Genomic DNA, 23,781 nt, shown 5'->3' on the forward strand with positions numbered 1-23,781 from the left:
AAAGACATTCTCCCTGTTTGATCGCTTCAAAAGACACCTATGGCAGCTTGGGTTATATAAAAGGTACCTTTCTAAACATTTCACAACTAATAGAGAACATCTGGGTAGAGATGATGATGTAATTTTTTGTTAAAGTTTCTTTTCAAAAGTACTTTATGAAGCTATAACACTGTTTGATTCTTCCAAACATTTAGTATCCTTAATAACAATAGAAAGATTTTTTTCCAAGGGTTCTCTATAAAAGCCAAAAAGAGCTGGAAAATGGAAATATTTAAAGGATTCTTTAGTAGGAAAAGAATGGCATGTCTGTGCAGAGAGTGTAGCATCAGGGGCTGATTAGACAGACAGTTTCTTTAAGACACTTAAACATCAGATCAACAAAATGGCAGTGAAGAGCTTCTAAAGGTCCACTTCTTCCGAAGCCAAGTCTGGACACACTGTGTATTGAGATCAGAGCCTTCTTGAGAAAAATGTCTTCCGAAAACCTGTTGGCCCTTCCGCTCTCACCCCATTCCTGGACTGCAGACCTCGCCTCTCCCACTCTGCCCAGAGCCTCATCTGGTGGCCTTGGCTTCACAGCCAAGAAACAGTCAGCACTTGGTTTTGGGGTGGCTTCTACCAGATCACTCACCATACCTGCCATGCCACTTCTCCAGTGAACTTTAGTTTAAAAAAACAAAACAAAGCAAATTTTGCTTTCTAATATCCCCTAAAGGATAAAGAATTCATATTAAAATGCTGTTTTGAACTTATCCCACTCCGGGGAGACACCCTGCACGGCCTTGCTGTTCAGTACTCTCCCCAACGTTGGTCCTCCCCAGGTACATGAGAGCTACGAGTGGCTCCTCCAGGGTGATGTGTGACAACGTGCCAGGCCTGGTGAGCCACCAACGGCAGCTCTGCCACCGACACCCGGATGTGATGCGTGCCATCAGCCTGGGCGTGACCGAGTGGACGATGGAGTGCCAGCACCAGTTCCGCCAGCACCGCTGGAACTGCAACACCCTGGACAGGGATCACAGCCTCTTCGGCAGGGTCCTACTCCGAAGTAAGTCTCTCGCCTTCACACAGCTCATGGGCTCTGCGCTCACATGCACACACCCTTATTTGGTCTTCACAGTCCCTGCCCGTCTTGTCTCACATTCTGTTCAGTCAAGAAGCTTGTTCTGTTGGGTGCCATTGGCCCTATTTTACAGATGTGGGCTCGAGAAATCAAGAAGCCTGTCTAAAGTTTTGGAGGAGGCTGGTCATGGGTCAGGTCCCTTGGCTCTGTCCATCCGTGTCCCGTCATAACCCTGCCTGTCCCTCTAGGTTCAGATTTTGTCTCTAGGAGAAAAGGAAGCAGCAGCCACAGAGCACTCTTGACTTTTAAACTCTTATTTCTGGGACCTGACCCTTCCAGAAGGATTTAGCAGAAGATTGGGAAAGAATGCCCACATCTTTTATTGGCCATAAATGGTCATTGTTACGATAACAAATCAGTGTGATTGAGAAGCAAAGAGAAACCTCTGCTTGTCACCTTTGACCTCCCATTCAGCTACTCAGTCTTGGGTCACTCTGTTCCTAAACTTTTTTTTTTCAGTAACCTGTAGATTCTGTAAGGCAGGGGCTCATTCTGCCTTCTCTGCACCTAGCTTGTATCTCATATGTTGTAGGCAGCACTCATTCATTGAATGGTCGAATGAATGAATGGATAAACTTGCAGTGAGTACCTATTCTCCAGGTACCTTTTAGGCAGAAGCATATTTATAGAAGGTAGGGTGAGAACCATGAATACATCAAGGTAGACCTTGGAGATATTGCAGGTTTGGTTCTGGATCACTAGTCACTACAGTAAAGCAAGTCACATGAATTTTTTTGGTTTCCCAATGCATATAAAAGGTATGTTTAAATTATATATATGTATATTGTATTATGTATACATGTCTATTAACTATTATAAAAACAATGTACATACCTTAATTTTAAAATACTTTATTCAAAAAATGTTGTCATCTGACAATGCAGGGTTGCCACAAAGCTTCCGTTTGTTAAAAAAAAAAAATCACAGTATCTATGAAGGGCAATAAAGTGCAATAAAATGGGGTACGCCTGTGGTTTCTTTACTTTTTTTAGCAAGCACATTGAAAATTATCTAATTACATAATAAACTTAAATATTCTGAATGTGGAAAGTAGCTCACTAGCTTGTATACAAGCAGAGAAAATTAACTGAAAATCAAATCCCATTTTAAAAAATAAAAACCCATCCCTTAACCTGGCCTTAGCAGCTTCTTCAAGAAGCCACACATCCCATTTGCTACTGGGAAACCTGACTGAAAACACAACAGTCTATGTGTGAACCCCAGAAAGAGGAAACTTTCCTCTTGTTTTTGCCCACCGCCCTCCCCTACCCCCTTCCTAAGAAAATCATTTGGGCTGTGCGCTTGGTAATGCTTAACAGAGGGTGTTTCTATCATGTAATCATCATAGCCTTAGGGTTTTATGAGGCCAAACGCATAACTGAATGTCTCTAAAAATCCCCCAAGGGCGTAGTGCTCTCACTCTTAGTGTATCCCTAAAGTTAATTTACTGCGATATTCTGCAATTTTATTCTCTAGTTTAAGAACTATATTCTTCTGCATTCCTTTTGGAGTTTCGATATGACATCGCAAAATTTTTGAGAGGATGATAATAATAAATTTCAGCTACATGGAATTTTAAGACTTCACCTAGATTAGCTCACCAGTGAATCAATCAAAGTGCTGGACCTTGTCAAAGAGAGTTTGCAAATATCTGGCACAAGAAATCTTTGCATATATTATGTACAGGCTCTTGGTATTTAAGATGTATTAGGAGTGTTCCTTTTCAGAGTTCTCACAACCATCTCCAATGGTTACAAATTAAGAGTACCTCTTATTTATAAAATGATCACCTACAGAGTCTGTCTATGAAAATCTCCATAATGAAAAAAACCCCTCCAGATCACAAATCAAAGGAAGCAAGTTTGACCACTGATCCTAAAGACAGTATATCTCCCAAAGCTGGAGATTCATTCATAAAATACTTTAACTTAATACCAGCAATATTTGTTTCTTCAGAGCTGTACCATGGCTGAGAGGGAAAAGGTAATAAATAGAGAAAGCATAACAAGTTTGATTCAATCGAAGGCTTCAGGTAAATTAGAGATTATAACTGTATTTCCTTCAGATTTCTTTCATATGAAGCCGAATGCTCTGCCAAAGCACTCAAAACTTAGAACACTCATGCTACACAATTTCTTTCCAATCTTCACAGAAGGCCAGATTTCTTCCTGGACATTTATGTAAACTCCTGTGACTGTCAGTGATGATTTTGTGTTGGTTATGGGAAGGCTGAATTTGGCCTAAGGTAGCTTATCCTGGAAATAATCACAAAATTCCAATGAAGCTATCCAAAGAGTTTTACAATTAATTGCTTGGAGGGAAACTCATATCTTAGAGTTGTAAAGGACTCTCCTTCGGAAACCTAAATATTCTCATAGATGAATAGGAAAGACAAACGGCAGTACCATAGATGAGGAGAACATAAAAGTTACTAACATACCCTGTGGTCACAGAGAAATGGAGGATATTTGCCTCTTTTGCTTCAGAGAACAACAGTAAGACCAGAACAAGTTTTAGGAACTTTTGTAATTTGCTCATTGAACTGGCTGTCCCCAGACATGGGCAGAGATATGTAAAGACAGAACTAGTAAACTTAAAAATAATCCTACAAGAATTTGCATATACCTCCAGAACCCACTGCAGTGTTCTTGCCTGGAGAATCCCAGGGATGGGGTCGCACAGAGTCAGACACAACTGAAGTGACTTAGCAGTAGCAGCCAGAATTCTAGAGTAAGCCTTAAACAAAAAAAGTTCATTAGGTAGCATCCTTGCTTTTAAAAAAGAAGCAAGCATTTTAAAAAAGAGCTGCACAATCCATAGCCTTCCAGAAAGCCTAGCTTCTAATGTTTTGCCCTCCCAGTCACCTATGCTAGCCTATACACTGAGTAAACACTGCTTGACTTATCTCAAACCAAAAATTAGAGAAACTTCAATAGTAACATAATAGGAAGTCTAAATATCACCATTCAGATTTGGATTTTGTTTAATACTGCAATGGCTTTAAGCAGAATCAGTTTTTCTAAGAGGACTAAGATCAAAATTTATTTTGTTACAAAGCCAACTCTTGAAATGTGCTACTATTTTGCACATAGCATTTAAGTGATTCATCTAAGACACTTAACTGAAAACATCTTAAGGCTGTATCTACATGATACCAAAACATCTGGAGGTAAAATGAAAAGTCATTCCATGTGCTATTTTTTATTTAAATAAACAAATATCTAACTATTTAGTAATGAGTTTGAATAATAAATGACACATATTCAGAAAGGTGATGGTTTTGCTTTGGAAATTATTTCTGAAATGTAGCTGATTTTGAGTGATTTTTTTTTTTCTTTCAGCCAATAAGTCAATGTACTTGTTTGCAAGTTAAGCCAGGATGCAGTCTATGAGTAGGCAATTCACTCCTCTACCAACTTGCAAAATACTGTCTGGTCACTGACATTCTATCATCTGCATCTTCCCTAGCTTTCCCCTAAAAGACCACCTCCTAAAGTTTCTCTTCTTTCTCCTTAAAAAGTAAGATTAGTGTAAATAGATTATGCATTTGAGAGTTTCCCCCCATGTGATATCTCTAAATATGGGCACCGAACTCCAAATTCAAAACCAGGTTTTAGCAGACCAATGGGATGACTATGGACAAGGTATTTTAAGAAAATGGGTAAAATGAAAAGAAAATGGTAAAATGGGTAAGATAAAAATTTTATATATCTGAAAGCTGCTACCAGAGATTAAGCCACATCTCCATCTATTAGTCACCATTTTTTACAGAACATCTCAGTTTCACTTAGAAAATAATCTGTGATCTTTATAATATAATCTGGAATTCTAAAACAGCTCCCATGACCATCACATTTCTCTCCGGAGAGCACTACCTGCTACCTATGGCAAATATTCATATAATTGATTCTACTTAACTTCAAGGCATGATTGATTCCTTTTCTTGGTTTGTTTGATGATTAGAGGTTTCAGGGGAGATTTTTTTGAAGGCTGAGGTAAGTGCCATTTAATATGGTGTAGATACGTTTTCCTGATTTTTAATAATGAGACTAGCAGAGCAAATATTGCAAGGGATGAATAATAAATTTTAGCACTGACTGACAAGCGGAAACAAGTAGGGCTTCGATGCGAAAAGGTGGTTTGTTCTCCCAGCTGCGTGGTTCAAAAAGTCACACTTGTTTTGACATACTGAGTCACCAAATGGCTCACCATTTGCTGCCTTGCATTGGCATTAGCTTGTTCAGCTTCTAGTTTGATTGTTAATATATTTGCTGCAGCAACCATTAATAAAAAGGCATGCTAATAACAATGAAATACAGCTCCACTTGAAAAATGAGGTGCACACAGACCCTAAAGAGCCTTATATCTGTCACTATACCACAACACCGTGTTATGAGTTACTACAGATTATTAAAATAATTTAATGTAGTTATTGCACTGAAATATGTACCTTTCAGTCTGTAAGTGAAAGTAGCCTGTGCTCTAATAAAGAACAATTCTAAGAAAGCACCCCGAAGGGTTCTTGCCCAGGTCTAATTATAAGCGGTAAATTTGTTTCCTTCCAGAAAAACCAAAGAAAAGCTTTTCACTGTCTTTCACCCAATACCAGTGATTAGTGCAGGTGTTCCAGAAGAAAGTAAATTCACCTTAATAGTTAGACGTAGCATGTAACTCAAGGATATTGCATACTGCCTCCAAAAATCTCTCCCTTAACTTGTGCAAGTTGATGCCAAGAGGGGATGGTTACTGCCATGAACTGTCTTCCCACCTCAGCCCCTAGATTACTTTGAATTCAGCATTTCAGTAATAATCATTTACATGCATATAAGTGTCCTCAATGATGCCCGGAAGGTTTTTTCCAGGAGAGCTGTAGTGGCATGAATACCAAAATATGTTATGGAACGGTAGAATTGTAAAATTCAGACTGTATGGTGCAGAGGAGGAAACGAAGGCCTAGATACATTTGTCGCCTCTCTTCTGAGACACATGAGATTCTAGGTTAAAGAAGGCATATGTATGAGACTAACGTGTGCAGGGCAGGCTCCTTCTGCATTTTCTTTTATACTCTATCTACTTTAAGGATAGTTGTTACACAGTTATCCAAATTGACAAAGGCTTGTAATAAGTGCAGTGATTCATATTCAAGAGCAAGCCTTGGCTCTAGGAAAGAATCCTTCAAGAATTCTTTGTCAGAGGCAGAACAAGAATTGAACAGCCATCGTGTGAAAGTCATTCCCAACAAGCCATTCCAGACTACTTTTAAGAACAGCATTTTTATTACAGGTAGCCGGGAATCTGCATTTGTTTACGCCATCTCTTCAGCTGGAGTTGTATTTGCCATCACCAGGGCCTGTAGCCAAGGAGAATTAAAATCCTGTTCCTGTGACCCAAAGAAGAAGGGAACCGCCAAGGACAACAAGGGCACTTTTGACTGGGGTGGCTGCAGTGATAACATTGACTATGGGATCAAGTTTGCCCGAGCGTTTGTGGACGCCAAGGAAAGGAAAGGCAAGGATGCCAGAGCCCTGATGAATCTTCACAACAACCGAGCCGGCAGGAAGGTATGGACTGCGACAGTGCTCACTGTGTAGACTGCATGGCCTTATAAATCACTTAAGCCAAGCTTATCTTAAACTTTCCGAGAGTTACAAAAATGCTTATCATCACAGCTTCCCACTGTCCCCCAGCCCAGAGCTGTTTGCTCTACAGAATACCACCGACTGGGCTGAAATATCCCCCCTGCACTCCACCTTCCCGACCACAGCGGAGGTGAAAGAGCCTACCCGCTGCTTTTGGCAGTGTGGACAGTCAAGGGTCTGGTCTCTCTGGACACTGTGCCATGTAGTCACAGGACAGCATCTGTGGCTGAGACTAGCGATGCATCCCACATACCGATGGGACGTGAATGCTTGTATCTAAGGGGTGTCAAGACCAAGAACATCTTCTCTTAAACTTATCATGAAAGCAGCTCACCAGGCATGGCTTGTTGGCTTCTTCTAGATTCAGGGAGGCTCTTTTTAGAACCAGACCCCAGTTTCCATCTTGAAAGCCCCACCTTGGGTTTTCTGTTACTGGATGAGTAAATGCACCAGGGGAAGACATGCCCCAAAGAGGCGCTTTGGCCCCTTAACCGCTAGTCCTACCTACCTTTTTGGTTATCTGGTCAGTATTCATTCCCTAACCCCTATCTGTTAGATGAGGAAACAGACCCTCCAGAGCTCAGGTCACCTGCAGAATCAGAAGAAATGTCAGGACTAGAATTCAGGTTCCACCTTCCGGCCTCAGGGTGGTTTGGCCTAGGATTAAACCATTTTAATGCCAGTGCTTAATCCACTGATGAGCCATGTTTTGGGATATGGTGGCATGACGAGAATAACTAGAGAATCTGAATGCTGCATGTTAGGCCTTTGTGTAAAGAAAGCATAAACCAGTTGGGTTAATCACTCAGTCAGAACCATCCTAAAATAACCTAATTGCCAATGAGAAGAGATAACCATAATTTGTCTTTTATCAACACAAAATAAAAATGTGCTTGATATTAATATGTAAAGAAAGATCAGCATAAAATTGAAAAGTCCCCAGGGGGGCTTTAATAGGAAAAAGAATAGAAAAGAATGCAGATCTGTTTGGATGAAAACCCTTTTACTAGGCTCACAGAGGGAACAGATCTCATTTAAAGGAAGTTGGAAGGAAAGAAGTCTTGCTTAGCACATGGAATAAGATGAGTGTGACCTGAACTGTTTACAAATAGTACCTTCTTGAACTTTGCAAATCAACATTCCTTATTTTCATGAATTTATGAACTTACAGTGACTACTGCCAAGAATATAGACTACGGTTGTGCAATCCTACAACTATTGGTAATTACTGTTTATGCAATGGCTCAGATAAGGAAAAATTTACATTGACCTTTGTTTTGACATCGATACCACATATATAGGTTATAAAGTGTGGTGTCTTTGATAGGAGAATGCTGCTCAATTATTCAAGTACAATAGACAGATCTCTCAGACTATCTGTAAGATAAGAGCATATGGTCATACACTGCATCCAAAATAACATTGACTCGTCAAAATAAGTGTTAATTTTGCCTAGTAGGTCATTAGATATTGAATGTTTCCATTCTTCAAGACAATAGATCTCAGCTCTTATACTGTAGGCTCTGAATCAATATGACTTTTAATGTAAATCACATGATTCCTCACTGGGTAGAGGTGAACAGCTGTCAGGCCTCAGATATTCTCCTGCCTACTCTGCAAAACTTAGGAGGCTACTTTTGATTGGAATAAAAGTGCACACACTGACTTTTTAAAATGTGGCTTTAATTAATGGTGGGTGGGCAGACTTTTTCAAGGAGATGCATGATGTCAGTGAATATGAACTTTAATGAGAGTAAATGTATTGAGATAAACATGCGTCTCTAATTCTCTTCTTGCGGTCATTAGACCCCCAGCCTCTGCTCCCCCTTCTTACCAGCAGAAGGTCTGTGGAATCAAAATGAGAACAGGCTGGGCTGTGTTTGAAGGCAAACCTCCTGAGCTAAGCCTCCAACTGGCCTGGCTCTAGTAAACCCCAGCCTCCAAGGCTGACAGCAACATTGATTCATTTGTTTTTTTATTCTTTGCTTTTCAGTATTTCCCAAATTGTCCAATATGAACATTTTCTACTATTTTAAATGGGGGTGGGGGGGAGGAGTTGGGCCAATACATTTTAAAAGAAAAGCCATCTATTCCAAGATTGTTCTGTTTAGCCAATGCTACACATGAGAATTCAACAGTGCCATCACAACAGGCCTTAACTTCCCTAATATTTGAGCAGTTTAATTCCTTTATTTTACAGCTGGTTAGAGCACCCTCATGTGTCTCTGTACTGTAATATCATTTTATATCTGTACTGTTATATCATTTTATTTTCATCACACCTTCAACAGACTTTCTAATGATGTTTTCCTGAAACTCATCTTGAGTCTAGTTTTCTACCTCCAAATAGGGCTATTAATAAGTCTTGAAAAGATAAAGCTACCTTGTTCAAAACAAACATTTATAGGAAAAGACATTCCATAGCTTCTCTCAGAAGTTCTTTTTAGAGCTAAAAAGCCATACTATGAAAGCTTGTAAACTTCATTGTAAGGTAGGTTAAGGTAAATGACAAGCAAAAGGTACTTGGTTGATATCCACCACTTGTTTCCTCTCAGGATCCAGAAAATGGCTTTTAAAGTAATCCACTCTTTCTGTATGAAGCAATCCCAACTTCTTTTACAGTTCCTGATAGAATCTGTCTCAAAATAGTCCATGTACCCAATCAAATACTGCCCTTCAATCACTGGACATTTCCATAATAAGAGGAATTCCATAAAGATATTTTCCTGCAAAAGTATTTCTTACCATAGTGAAGATGGAACATAGGATGTGAAGCAAGACCTACCTTCATTTTAACCCTGCAATACCAGTGGCTTAGATCACTGAATTCAGCTCTCTCAGATGTAAAAGGGATTACAGAATGCTATGGAAAGACAAGGGAAGTGAACATAAGAGAACTTGGCACATAGTAGGTGTTTAGTAAAAGTTAGTCCCCCCTCTTCCTCCCTTTGTGATATGAAGGTTATCTGTAATTTGGGGTACAGAATCAGGCACAAATCCAGTTTGAGCTGGTACTTAGGATTCAATCTGATCTCTGCAAGTACCCAGAGACTCATCTTCAAATACAGTCTGACATACTAATAAAAAATAGGCATACAGTATTCCCTAGTGTACAAAAGACCATCAAAATCCTTTGTAATTTGATTTTCTAAAAACCCCTATAGGAATAAAAAATAGTATTAGTATTTTTGCTTTTCAAATAAGGAAACTGGGTCTCAGAGGGATCAAGTGACTAACACATGGGCACACAGTCATGAAGTACTGGGCTTGGGGGTTCAAACCCTCTGCTTTCACCCTTTTGTCTTTATCTACCTTTCCGTGTTGTTTCTGTTGAGAAAGATAAACACACAGTATTTCTGTATTTTAAAAAATTAAAAACAAAAACAGCAGCAGCTGCTGCCCTTGGAAGGTAGTTTACTGATGATTTTTCCCCTTTGTGTGTCTTTAATTTCACAAGTCTTCTACAGTGAATATGTATTATTATTTTTAATAAAAGGGAAAACTTTGTTTTAAATGCCAAAAAACATAACTTCTAGTCACCATGAGCATGCCTAAAGCAACTCAGCCTTATTTGGTGGGATTCCCAAAATTTCAACTCAAGGCACAGCAAGTACGGCGCTGTTGGGTTAAATTTGGGGAAAGCACTGCTTCTGGTACTATGTCACATGGAGAAAAGAATAAAACAAAGTTCCGACCACAAGAAACTAAATCTGAGTCAGGGAGACAAGTGAAATACAATTGCGAGGAAGCCCTATACTATATGGTATAGTAGAAAAATCACCCAACAGAGCCAGTCAGTTGAGGAGAGAAAGGCTATGTCATAAAAGAACTGGATGTTGGAGAGAAAGGTTTCCCATGACTGAGATAGGGCAAACGCTTTCCAGGATGAAGGGCCTCCAAGTCACAGAAAGATATGAAAGCAGAAAAAACATCAAAAGTGAGGAATGACAAGGGTCCCAGAGGAGCTCATGACTTAGAATTAATATGGCCTGAGGCTGCAAATCTGAGTCTTGGCCAGCTGTGGAGAGCCTCAAATGCCATGCTGAGAGATTCAGATGCCGCTGTGAAGCAACAGGAAAGTACTGAACAAGATGGTACTGAACAGGAAAGGGGAGATGTTAAATTCTCAAGTTTTATTTCTATGCTTTGTTAATTTCTCTAGAGTCCACTTTAAAAGAATGATAGATTTCAAAATTCAAATCTTCTGGTTTGAATGAACAACTTTAAAAAATGGACTCACTAGGAAATTTATGAGAACTTTTTACCTCCCTGAATTTTATTTTCAGCCTTACCTATACATATAAAGACTGATACAAATAGTAAGCTTCCTGATGAGTAGTAATTAAAAATTAGCATATGGCAACCGATGTTGCTATTGCTATTATATTTTTAACATAATGTTTATATTGTTATTGGCATTTCTCTTATAGCTCAGGGGGTAAAGAATCTACCTGCTGGCAGTGCAGGGGACACAGGAGACACGGGTTCAGTCCTTGCACTGGGAAGAGCCCCTGGAGAAGGAAATGGCAACCCACTAGAGTAGTCTTGCCTGGAGAAGCCCATGTATTCTGCCAGAGGAGCCTGGCAGGCCACAGTCCATGGCGTCACAAAGAGTGGGACCCACCTGCCCACCTGAGCACGAGCATGGACAGACTCACACTGTTATTAGCTCATTAGGGGTGCTCAGCTACTGACAGCATGTTGGCTGAGGCAGCATGGAGGCTGGGACTCTGGGATTAGAACACTGGTTCTGAAACTTGAGCACAATCTTGGACAGGTTACCTAGCAAGGATTGCTACGTAAAATACATATACATATGCAGCAGGTTTTAAGCAAGCCTAGAAGATAGGTATCATTATTATCCATATTTTGCATATGAAGAGACTAATTTCAGTTAGGGAATACGTTCAACTTGTTACCCAATTCCCACCAGAATTGAATTTATTCCCTAGCTGAAATTCAAATTTAACCTAGCCTCCTGTAATTTTTATTTATATATTTTGATAGCCTGTATTTTATATGTGAGAAGTTTGGAGGGTGAAGATCCAGAGCTTTAGTTCTCTGCCCTGCCCAGGCCAGCACCAAGCAAGGTCAGTGCTGTGGAGCGCTGGGCCTGCCCTTGAGCTTAGCCCACTGGGGCGCGGCACAGAACAGATACTTCCCGGTTCTGACCACAGGAAATGCCTCCAAAGTCACACAAATGGATACTGTACAAGATGTAAGCACAACTTTACAGGCAAGTAAACTGTGGGCCTAACAAAGGCTTCCAAGAATAGATCCTACAATGCCACCTAAGATAAATAATACATAATGGTTCTGAACCAAGAGAACTGGGCGTGATGAAAAAGAAATCACTCTCTAAAAGTAAGGAATGGCAGTAGAAAAGAAAGTGATAAAACTGAACTGAATTAGAGCCAAACTGCTTTAACCTCCTATATATCCTCATCTTCCCTTCCTGTTGAGCATCTTCATGAAGCCCAACTTACACTTAGCACAGATTTATTTTCTGATTGGTTTTCTCCATTCATAAAATTAAATGCATTTTGAAAAATTAGATCAGTTTTCCCTGCCTCATCTCTGTCTTAATGGACTCCAAAATAGTATGTTCTTGATACTGTTGATCTTTTATTGTGTATGAATCAAAAACTAACCAGAATTAAATCCCTGAAGCAAAGAATAACTCTTAACAAAATTGTTACGTTCCAGGTAAAGTTCTATTATTCATATAAAATATTTTTTAGACTAGCTTCATTAGTCAGTAAGAACTATTATATATATGGTTAGTCAACGGTAAAGTTCTTGAATTCCACAAATATAAATTCCACACCTTATATTTCCTAGCTAAGCCCACCCACAGTCACTGTTTTTAAAGAATGACAGTGCTCAAGAAATCACAGTGTCTTATTTAAATTAATAACTGATTGCATAAGCAAATCAACTGCACAGTTTGCTAATAAATATTCCTTGTTTTCCTAGTTCCAGAGCATGTATGTTCGAAAGATATGTTGGTCTGGTTTTCACTCTCAGAGATGTGGACCTGTCAAAAGGATTTAATTGTTAATAAATGTACTTGGCTTTCAGCCAGTATCTGAAAATTAAATAATATGATTTTAATGTGTGTTTCCCTCAGGAAAATTGATATAGGACCAGAAATATGGTGGTTTTGTGGCAAACACCCAACTAAAAAGTGACGTGCTAACACTTCTTCAAATGCTCAAGTTAAACTAAATAATTTAGTTGAAACATACAACATATATCAAACTAAAATAAATCCTAAGTAGGCTTTCTAAGGCAAGGTCAGTAGTTAAGTTTGCACAGATTTCACATGGTGTGAGGTGGACTGCCCTTTTCTCTGATAGGGAGAGAATCAGTATGCCACAATACAAGGGTCATAAACTTAGCAAAGCAGGTACTTAGAAAACAGACAACTCTCGTGATCTACAAAGAAGTCTTATAAAGACACCCCGGCATTGCTTGAGTTCTGTCTTCAAAAAGGCTGAGTTAAGAGACTAAAATTTCACTCTCCTTGGGAGAAGTTTGTCTTTAAAACTGTCAAAATAATTCTTTGTGGACTAATTTAATGTGAAAACACTAAATGCAGAAACTTTTGCAGAACCCACCACTGAAACCAGAGTAAATGAACCTCTCAGAACTTCATAAGAAAGGCTGGCAGAGTGATTTCAGGTGTCAACCTGGTGTCTGACAGGCTTGGGGTGCATCCTGCCTCAACCATATTGCCTGTAAGACCTAAGGCAAGGTCCTCAGCATCTAGGTATCTCAATAGCCTCATCTGTAAGATTGGGATGAAAATAGTATATGCCTTTTATGCTTGAGTGGGTTAAATAAAAGTGCTTAAATCAAGTGCTTAGCATGGCTTAACATATTCCAAGAGCCTAATGAATGCTATGCCTCATTATTATGCTCTGACCTTTAGTTGGGACAGATAAATATAAAACAGAATTATTCTATGTTGCACAATGCATGTATTTCCTTCTTCTATACCTTTTTTTTAAAAAAAAAAAATCAGACTTCTGTTTCTGCGGTAGAGAAGACTAATATTTATAAATTTCTTAAATTCTAAGAGTAGAACATAACTTCTGTAGACCTGAAGGCTTAAAATGCTGAAAGTCAAAGATTTAAGGACCATCCACAATCTACTAAGTAAAATTCTAGCAATAATGGAACGATGAGCTTATTGAAGATTTTTCATTGGGAACAGTTACATATTAAGCTAAAATGGTTTCTACAAGGCTAAATGCCAAGAGTAATGCTGTCCTCAGCAGTCATATTTATTCATCTTTTTAAACGTTGTCATGTCAAATGAGGTTTAGTGATGAGATGCCACAGCACAAACCCTGATGGGACTAAACAAATGGTGAGAGGGGGCTGATGAGGAATTGTGCTGACTGCCTGGAGGGTATAAAAAGCTATAAGGGCTGTGAGATTGTCGAAAAAGGAGCCTAAGGAGGCAAAAAATGGAACTTTGACAGCAGCCCATGTCAAGAATCAAAGAAGGAAGTGGTAGAAGAAACCCTTTAGAAAAGATTCAAGACAAAATAGGAAACAGGACTTGAATGTGTCATGGGATGAGGCCTACGTTTCTGAAAGAAGTTTTCAGTATCACACATTGAAGACAGACAGCAAGTCACTGTAATCGATTCTTTATCATGTTCTTTCTGTTATAAAAGCAATACTCATACAAACAAAAGTAACAAACAGAGAAGTGCAGAAGTGTGTATCATAAAATGAGAACATTTCTTCCCCTCACAATCCTTGTCTCCTTCCAGAACATTTCAAAGTGCAATTAGACGCAAGGCTGTGGATAGAACATATACTTTTTCACTTCTTTCTCCCTCAGACCTCATTAAAATCATAGTAATGGAATAGACATGGCTTAAACCAACAATAAAGAGAATGGTCAAAGAAATGAGCGAACTCAACAAATTTCTGAAAAGTGGAAAGGGAATGAAGAAATTGTAACTGATAAAGCAGGACGGAGAAGCCTCAGTCTAGCAGAATAGATGAGGAGGGGGGAAAAAGCAGATGAGGAACATGGAAACCAAGATGCCCTGAGAAAATTTCAGATACAAATGAGCACTGGAGAGAAGCATAGGTCTGAAAATTGGGATTAACTGAAAAATCCACTGGTGGCATAAAGAGCCCCATCTCCTCCCCTTTACTCCTAGGCAGAACTCCTGGAAGTTTAGCATCAAATCTTCTAGGCTTTTTGGAGTTGCAGTCCCCCAAACAAACAGTGTCCTACTTAGTCACTAGAAACCAAACCTCTGGTCGACAAGCCCTACCATATAACCAGATTCTTACATATCTTTTTATGACTTCACTCTTAGATATGAAGAGAATGTCCAAGAATTACCATATACTTGATTAAATTCAGAAGCATAAAAGAAAAAACCAAAAAAAAAAAAAAAAGCAGTAAGTCAGGGACAAGAAGAGAAATTTTTAAAAATGAAGAAGATCCAAGAAGGTATGAGCAACAAGAATGAATGCTTTCAAAAAGTGACAATGAGAAAACAAGAGAGCACTTGGAAGAGAAAGTCAAAGAAATCTCCCAGAAAGTAAAACAAAAAGGAGAGAGAGTCATAACATCACCTCTCTTTCCCACTTGAGTTTGAAACCAGCTGAAAAGTGGACAAGGGAGGTATATAAGGAGTAACAGCAGCTGCTGCAGAATGGGGGCGGGGGGGGAGGCAGCCCTGGAGGATGCAGCTTTGAAGCTTCGATTCCACTCCAGAGCTGGGCAGACTTACTCACGCTGTCCCAGGCTGCATACCCAGGCCCTGCAGGGAAGCCCTTGCTGGAGGGCAGGAGCTGATCATAGCTCCTCTTCTCCACAAGCTGGCAAGTGCCCAGAGAGAAGGGACCCAGACACACAAGCCCTGCTCCTTCCTCTAAACTCACCAGTTGGAAAAGTCTGTTGTCCTCCCCTGGGGAGAAATGAGTAAGGGGATAGAGAGAGCCAGGAGTGTTACTCTAATGGAATTTCTTCCTCAAGAAGCCAGGAAGAAAGTATTAAAACTATAAACGAGAAAATATAAGAGACATGGAGTATTGATTCAGAAGGTTCAGCAACTTGACTAATTAGAATGCCATAAAGAGACTAAAAAATTGTGGCGTGTTGAGGGGGTGGAATATTAAGAGAACATCTCAGCACTGAAGTTTTCAGATTGAAAGGGCCCACTGAGGACTGAACAGGACTAATTTTTTTAAAACTTCTAAATACATCCTTGTGATATTTCAGAACACCAAGGATAAAAGCAAGTTTCTAGTGCCTTTCATGTAGTGGGTGAGAGAAGTGAAATGAAAACAAAAATCGGTTGGTAGAGAATCAGCTGCACATCAGATTTCCCATCTGTAACACTAGAAGCCAAAACCTTGGAGCAATACCTTCAATTTTGAGGGAAAATTATTCTCAACCCAGAATTTTATCACCAGCCAAACTATTAGTCAAGTGTAAAGACTGAATAAAGACTTCATAATACACAAGATTCAGACAATGCATCCCCCATGCACCTTGAAGGAGTTACTCAAAAGGGGACTGCAGTAAAGAGAAGGAATGAACCAAAAGAAAGAGAGAAAACATGGCATCTGGCAGTGCTGTGTGTTTCTCTAGGAGGGCATGATCCCAGCTGTGTCCAGGTGAGACTAAGAAGATTCAGGGCCACAGAACCCCCCCAGGAAAGAAGGGGAAGTGATGGAACAGGTGGAATTAGCATGAGAATGGAAGACATTAGGTTACAGTAAGTGCACTTAGTAACAAGTAAAGTAAGAAAACACCAAACTTCACTCTAGCAACATTCTTCAGCACAGACATTGTGCAGTTGGATCAGTGATTATAAAATGCAGTCCTGGCACAGTCCTTGGTTGTGCAGTTAACTAAGGAGATCAAACCAGTCATTCCTAAAGGAAATCAACCCTGAATATTCATTGGAAGGACTGATGCTGAAGCTCCAAAACTTTGGTGAAGAGATGACTCATTGGAAAAGACCCTGATGCTGGGAAAGACTGAAGGCAGGAGGGGAAGCGGGTGACAGAGGATGAGATGGTTGGATGGCATCATCCATTCAAGGGACATGAGTTTGAGCAAACTCTGGGAGATAGTGAAGGACAGGGAAGCCTGGAGAGCTGTAGTCCATGGGGTTGCAAAGAGTCAGACACGACTTAGCCACTGAACAACAACAAATATTTATTGTTTTCAGTTTTTAGATTTGATGTTTAGACATACCACGAGAGACTTAATTATGGTTACAGAATATTAATGCCCTAATCTTTGTCACCACAAAAGGACAGACCATGCTGACGGAGACTGGGAAGTAGAAGGGGAGGAGAACGGAGGGGGCTGCAAATATCCTCATCTCATAAAAGAGAGCACTGGTGACTTTTGGAACTAGAAGAGGTATAAGGATTCTTCTTGAAGTTGGAGAAGTCATCAGAACCAACCTTGATAGAACCATGTTGGGAGTGGGGAGGGAAGGGTAAAATTAGTGAGGTGTGAATCAAGTTTTCACCTTCTCCCATAAGGAGAAGTCTATCAGGGACTATACAACATTGACTGGAAGGAAAATACAGTGACTGGCAGAACTGTACGCTCAGTTGTGCCAACTGTGCGTGGCACCCCTCTCCAGAGGGCTCCATTCACTGGCATTCAGGTTTGTTTAGCTATTAAGAGAACTTTCTGGTGGATGTCCATAAAATACCTTGAGGATGGGATTGTTTCTCACAAAGCTGGAGGAAAACTAGTACAGACCTTGTTCTACAGGCATGTAATGAACCACCACAAGGGCACAATGCATTAAAAATGACGGCTCTGGGGTTGTGCCAAGCAGACTGGGAGGGGAGAGGTGGAGTGGGCACAGCAGAGTTACTGCTTTTTATTCTCTTTTCTGGACTCTAATTTTCTTAAATCATGTGCACATGCTGCTGCGGCTCCCACTTTTAAGTCGCTCGGTTGTGTCCAACTCTTTGTGAGCCCATTGACTGCGGCCTGCCAGGCTCCTCTGCGCACGGGATTTCCCAGGACAACCCACTGGAGTGGGTTGCCATTTTCTTCTCCGGGGCATCTTCCCCAACCAGGGATTAAACCTGCCTCTCCTGCTTGGCTGGTGGATTCTTTACCACTGAGCCACCTGGGAAACCCCATGTGCACATACTTAACTTTAGAATTCAAAAGTCATATATAAAAACAAACACAGAAAGCCCCAGACTGGCTGGCAGTCCTGGATGTCCCCAGGTCCCCTGCTTCGTTCCCTCATTTCTTCACAGCGCAAATAAAAAGTCTGTTGCAGCTTCACAGCTGCCTGCGTGGGAAGCCCCCAGCCCCTCTTCCCGCGCCTCCGGAGACCCCGGAGGAGCATCCTTGTGGCAGGGCCCGGCGCGGCAGCCTGTCCCAAAGCAACACTAACGCAAAGGGCTGTTGGTGGGAAATTTTCCCTGGAGGTCAGGACATTTTGGAGACATTGGATATGACACAACTTCTAATTCAGTCCTCGGATATCCCAGTTTCTAGAAATGTAATACTGGCTCTGCACGTGAATGTCTCACCTGCTCTGGCCGTGGCGCGCACTCCTTTCCTACTCCGCCACCTTCCCGGGTGTGGACGTGACTCTCGGCCTGGCTGTGTATTAGAGGCACCCGGACCGGAAGTGCCCTCAAGGTGGGCCCCGCCCACCCCCACCCACCCAGGTGGCGGTGTGTTCCGCTCCAGGAGAGGTCAGCGGCTCTGTGATGGAGGCAGTCTCCAGGTGGATTCTAATGTGTAACCAGGAAGAGAAGCACGGCTGTACTCTGCTCTGCTCTCTCTAGTTGCCAGAGAATAATCCCCAGATTCTTGGTTGGTTTGTTTTCTTTTAACCTGAGGAGTAGTTTGACTGTTTTTCCCTCTTTCGGATTATGCAGCCCCTCAGACAGCATCCAGATTGTAAATGAGCATTCTTTCCCTTCCTTCCCTGTGTATGCACACATATGCAAGCCTTTTTAAAGTGCATCATACCACTTACATTGTTCTGCAGTTTACTTTTCACTTGATTTCCTTTTATGCCTGTAAGAATGATATTAATTAATCAAAAGCCATATCATATCCTTTATTAAGCACATACCATTGTCTTGCTGACATCATCTGGGTTTTTCCTGATATTTTGCTATAGCTAATTATGCTGCAGTGAACATCCATATGGGTCTGTATCCTTCAAAGCTTGTGCAAATATTTTGAGAGTATCACCAAAGTCAAAGGATACTGTACATTTAAAATTTTGACAAGTATTGCAAAAATGCTATTTTACGTGACATATTGATTTAATCTCTCACCAACAGTTTGTTAAAGCATCTCCTTTCCACGCTCTTACCAACACCAAATATTATCAAATCATTGATTTTTTTATTATTATTTGCTAACCTGCTAGGCAAAAGAAAAAAAAAGTGTTACACTATTCAAGTTTGCTTTGTCTTACTCCTAGTGAAGTTGAACATCTTTTTATCTTGTTATTAGTACTTCGTATTTCTCCTATGAATGAACTGTTTCATAGGTTTTTTTTTATGACAATAGTTTGGAAGATGCAATGTAATTCCTATTTCCCTCCTTACCTCTTTTTTGCTCTAATAGGTCTATAACATTATCCATTTAATTCTTGATTTAGTCAAAAGAATAGAGGGAAGCAGAGTATGCACAATTCAAAATTTGAGAAAAACACAATTTACAGGAATATTTAAAATGTGTTTGTAGAAAGAGCACAGATCTGTGGGTGAGACATATCTGATTCACATTTTTTTAATAGTCTGCCTCTGTCTCTCGGGGTGACTCTGAGGATTTGACTTTCCTTACTGAGCCCTGGTTTCCATAACTGTAGAATGGGAATAATAATCTACTTTGCCTAATCATGGTAATTACATAAGACAATGTGTGGAGCCTGGCACACAGTGCTGTGCTTATTATTATAATGTTATTATACCATTTGAATATTGGAGTTCTTCTAAACTAAGAAACATTATTGTGAGTTTCTTACTCTAAATCAGGCCACCTAGGCTTAGATCCCCTGCCCTCTGCCTCTCTGATGGAGTGGGTGTTTCCCTCTTCCAGATTAAAGATTTGAATGTCAAGTCTGAAAACTCAGTATATAGAAAAGGCAGAGGTAGCCCCCAAGTGTGACTGAGCACTGCTTGGACTGCATGTTAGGGATGGGACCTGGAGATGCCAGCAAACCCAGTACCAGAGAAGGTGTTTCACTTTCCCCCTTGGTTAATTGTCAGAGTCTGTGATTAAACCGCAATTAAGAACTGATCATGGTTCCAGTGGAAATACTTTCACTTATAAGTAACAGACCCCGGGACACTAAAAGATGAGGACACCTTAGTATCTTGGATCACAAGAAGTCTGAAAGGAGGGCAGGGCGATGGTGGGTTCATTCAAGCAGTTCAGCAACGCCCTCTGGAAGCTAGTTCTTCCTGCCTTTCCAGGCTGCTGTCTACAGCCTGTTGCTTGTCCTGCATTGGCTGCTTCATGTCCCAAGGAGGCAGCTGCAGAAAACTGCATCCAGAGACAGAGAAAAGGACATTCATCTCTTTTAAAGAGTGAAGGAACCTTTCCTACAAGCCTCCCAACAGATTATTTGTAACATCATATTGGCCCAAATTGTATCACTACATACTCTATGCAAAAAAAAAAAAAAAAAATCAGTGGCAGAACAGTGCAATTAGTATTAATGATTTGGGTTGTTCTGGGTCAGAAAGAGTCCAAGCCAGTTCTGAAGCACATGGCTACCCAACACCTGAACAGAAGTTAGAAGGAAGAGAGAAGTGGCCACAGCCACTGAACAGTGAGTGACAGTGATGATCGACAGGGTGTACCGCTGCCGCATGTGCCTGTAAGAACTCATAAAGTGTATCTTAAATTAATATGCAAGCCCTTCAGTTAATCATATAAAAATACCAAGTTCTAACTTTGTAGCCTGGAAATTTAGTATTAATATTACAAAGGAGAGTAATATATCCCATTATTTTCAAAGACAGAAGTATTACTTGTGAGTAAATAAGTCAGCTTTTAAAGGAATAAGCTTTGACGAATAAGCATTCATAGTCAGTTCCCAAACGCTTGGCATAGAGTGAGCTCTGTGTGGCTCCATCAAGATCTTCGAACAGAAAGCTCCTGGACAGGTGACCCAAGTGAGGCAGAGCGGGTGGAGTCAAGATGGTCCTCCTAGCGGTGTTTCTCTGGCAGGGGCCTGCTGTCCAGGTCACCTAATGAGTCTCATACCAAACACCTGCCATATCAAGATAGAGGGCAGAGTTGGGGGCACAAGGGAAGTGTAGTTCCAGAAAAGGAGTCCATTCTGAAACACCCTTTAAAGATGCCCAGAGACCCATGACCTGGAGGACCACACTCAGGACATTTCTCCTTCCTCCTGTGTGCTTCCCTCCAAAGCTGGCTTATGCTGAACAGGTCAGACTTCAAATGTAACAGGGCACAGTCCTCATGGGGGGCAAAGTGGGAAAGGTGTGGTGCTACGGCCTGAGCCAAGAAGGGGATGCATAACCATGGAGCCCCCATGCTGTCCCGGCTCCTTCTAGGTTGCTTTTGTGGGACTGATCTTCTGCAATGATGAACATTCTGCATGCTTGGTTCTACCATAGCCTTGGATGGAAACTGAGTCTGTGGAAGAGGCAAAGCCTGTGTAGAGTTACCTGGGGTGAGGCCCTGGGGAGGGACAGGCAGCCTGGAACACTGGTTTCTGTGAGGTGGGGTGTGGGGGTGAGCTGGGGTGCTGTGGGGAGCTCTACCGCAGTTTTGTGCTGGAGCCAACCCCCATATCCCCACCCACCCCAACTAAGAACCTCAGAGAGTGGGCAGAGTTCCAACCATCAGCTCCAAGTTCTTAGAAACAGGGCTGTCAATGCGTTACCTTAAGAATTTTGTTCCTAGTACCGCCTCAGATAATCTCACCGAGGGGTTTCACTCCCCTTCTGCCTATACCTCCCATTCGCAACACCCCTTGGCTTAGGCACGCAAATGGAGAGGACGGAGGCCCTCAGAAGGCAGGTTTCTCATCCTCTGCTCTGTGCCTGAGCTGAGGACCAAAGGCTCAGACTCGGTGAGGTCTCCAAGGTCGCTCTCTCCCACAGCCTCTCTCACTCAGAAATGAGTGTCACAGTGCTCTGGGGAGCTGATGAGGGAGACCCTACTCATCCCACTTGCCTCTATTTCCTCTCTCCAAAAGAACAGAGCGAGCTCAGCTCTCACTGAGTTATTCAGAGTAACTCACCCAGAGCTGAGTGATAATCCCCCAAATTTAATGTCACCCTCAGGGTCACTGACTGACTTTCCAGTGTACCCTGACTCTGTCCTTACAGCTGTGTAACCTTGGACAAGTGCTTTTACACTCTGCAAGTCTTGCTCCTCAGTCATCTGCAAATGAATCCTGTAACACAGGCTTGTGAAGATCAAGGTCATCGAGACAGAGTGCAGAAGCATCAGCACCATGCCTGGACCATGGCAAACACCTCGTAAATAGGAATAATCACTATTATCGGCTTATCGAAAGACAACAGGCTTCGCAATTATTTGTTCATTTGAGTGATAATATACATTTTCAACATAGTAAAACTTATTTATTTAGAAAATACTCTAATTCATTCCCTCATTCTTCAAATTGGCCCCACACCCCAGTAAATTCAAATTAGTGAGGCTTTTTTTTAATGCCCATAGGGAAGCAGGTTCACAGTCAGATGCTGCCCCTCCCCACCCGCTGCAGTCCATGTAGTGTGCCCAGAGCGACCAGCAAGTGACTGCAACATCTCCCAGTTCTGGGTTCCAGGATCCTGGGTCTTCAGTTACTTCCCTTTTCCTTCCCCCACCTCTGCCTTTTAAAACATATATATATATATATATATATATATTATTGCAGTGTAGTTAATTTACAATGTTGTATTAATTTCTACTGCACAGCAAAGTCATGCAGTTATACACACACACACACACACACATATATATATATACCTTCTTTTTCATATTTTCTACCCTGATGGTTTATGGTCACTTCCTGATTGCTTGGAGGTAAGAAAAGTGGCAGCGTGTGTGTATATTTGAATCTGCCTCCACTGAACTCACCCGTCCTTTCCCACAGGCTGTAAAGAGGTTCTTGAAACAGGAGTGCAAGTGTCATGGCGTGAGCGGTTCCTGTACCCTGAGGACCTGCTGGCTGGCCATGGCTGACTTCAGGAAAACGGGCAATTATCTATGGAGGAAGTACAATGGGGCCATCCAAGTTGTCATGAACCAGGATGGCACTGGTTTCACTGTGGCTAACAAGAGGTTTAAAAAGCCAACGAAAAATGACCTCGTGTATTTTGAGAATTCTCCAGACTACTGTATCAGGGACCGAGATGCAGGTAAGTTCAAAACACTTTATTCAAAGTATCTAATTCTTCCAAGAATCAGCACTCCTCAAGTTAAGCACAGTACTGTATTTTCCACCTGCTAGTCCTCTAAGTACAGCCTGCTGTCTTCAGGTTCAAAGCTCAGGTTCTTTAGCATTCATATTTTAAGTGCACAGAAAGCTCTCCTAAGCAACTGGAGAAATTCACTGATAATGTGCAGATTCTGGAGAAATGGGAACCCAACAAGAATGTACGTGGCAAAAAGTCAAAATATGCAGATTAGCAAAAGTCCTCAGCCTGGGCAGAACTCTAATTGGTGGGATCATGTCCACTATGTATAGAAGCCCAGCATCTTCCCTGTGATTTGACGCTCAGGGGAGGACAGCTTTGCAGTGTATCTGCCCCTTTAAGTCCCACCTTTGTGATTATGGAAGAGGGTCCCAACGCTTTACAGTTAGCCTGTTCTGAAATCCTCCGTACTTCACACTCCCTCGCTCTTTCCAAAATGCTCTGAAGTTGCCAAATACTTGAAAGCAGGAATTCATCCCCACTGGCTCAGCTGTCGGAGACCGGTGGATGAGGGCTGCGTAAGAGGCACTAGGTTTATTAAAGCCACACGCTTCCCTCGCTGACGGC

At 41.3% G+C, this 23,781-nt stretch overlaps 1 protein-coding gene across 3 annotated transcripts in view; it reads left to right on the forward strand.

Moving 5' to 3' along the window:
* The window catches only part of WNT2 (Wnt family member 2), a 48,525-nt gene that overhangs the window by 2,380 nt on the left and 22,364 nt on the right, over nt 1–23,781 (forward strand). For all 3 annotated transcript variants that reach the window (XM_061165301.1, XM_061165302.1, XM_061165300.1), the window contains exons 2-4: nt 822–1,048; nt 6,407–6,684; nt 22,893–23,157. In XM_061165301.1, coding sequence (XP_061021284.1) covers nt 822–1,048; nt 6,407–6,684; nt 22,893–23,157 — 770 coding nt within the window. The remainder of the gene's footprint in view (nt 1–821; nt 1,049–6,406; nt 6,685–22,892; nt 23,158–23,781) is intronic.

The sequence above is a fragment of the Dama dama genome, chromosome 18, assembly GCF_033118175.1.
Source record: "Dama dama isolate Ldn47 chromosome 18, ASM3311817v1, whole genome shotgun sequence".
NCBI classification, from domain to species: domain Eukaryota; kingdom Metazoa; phylum Chordata; class Mammalia; order Artiodactyla; family Cervidae; genus Dama; species Dama dama.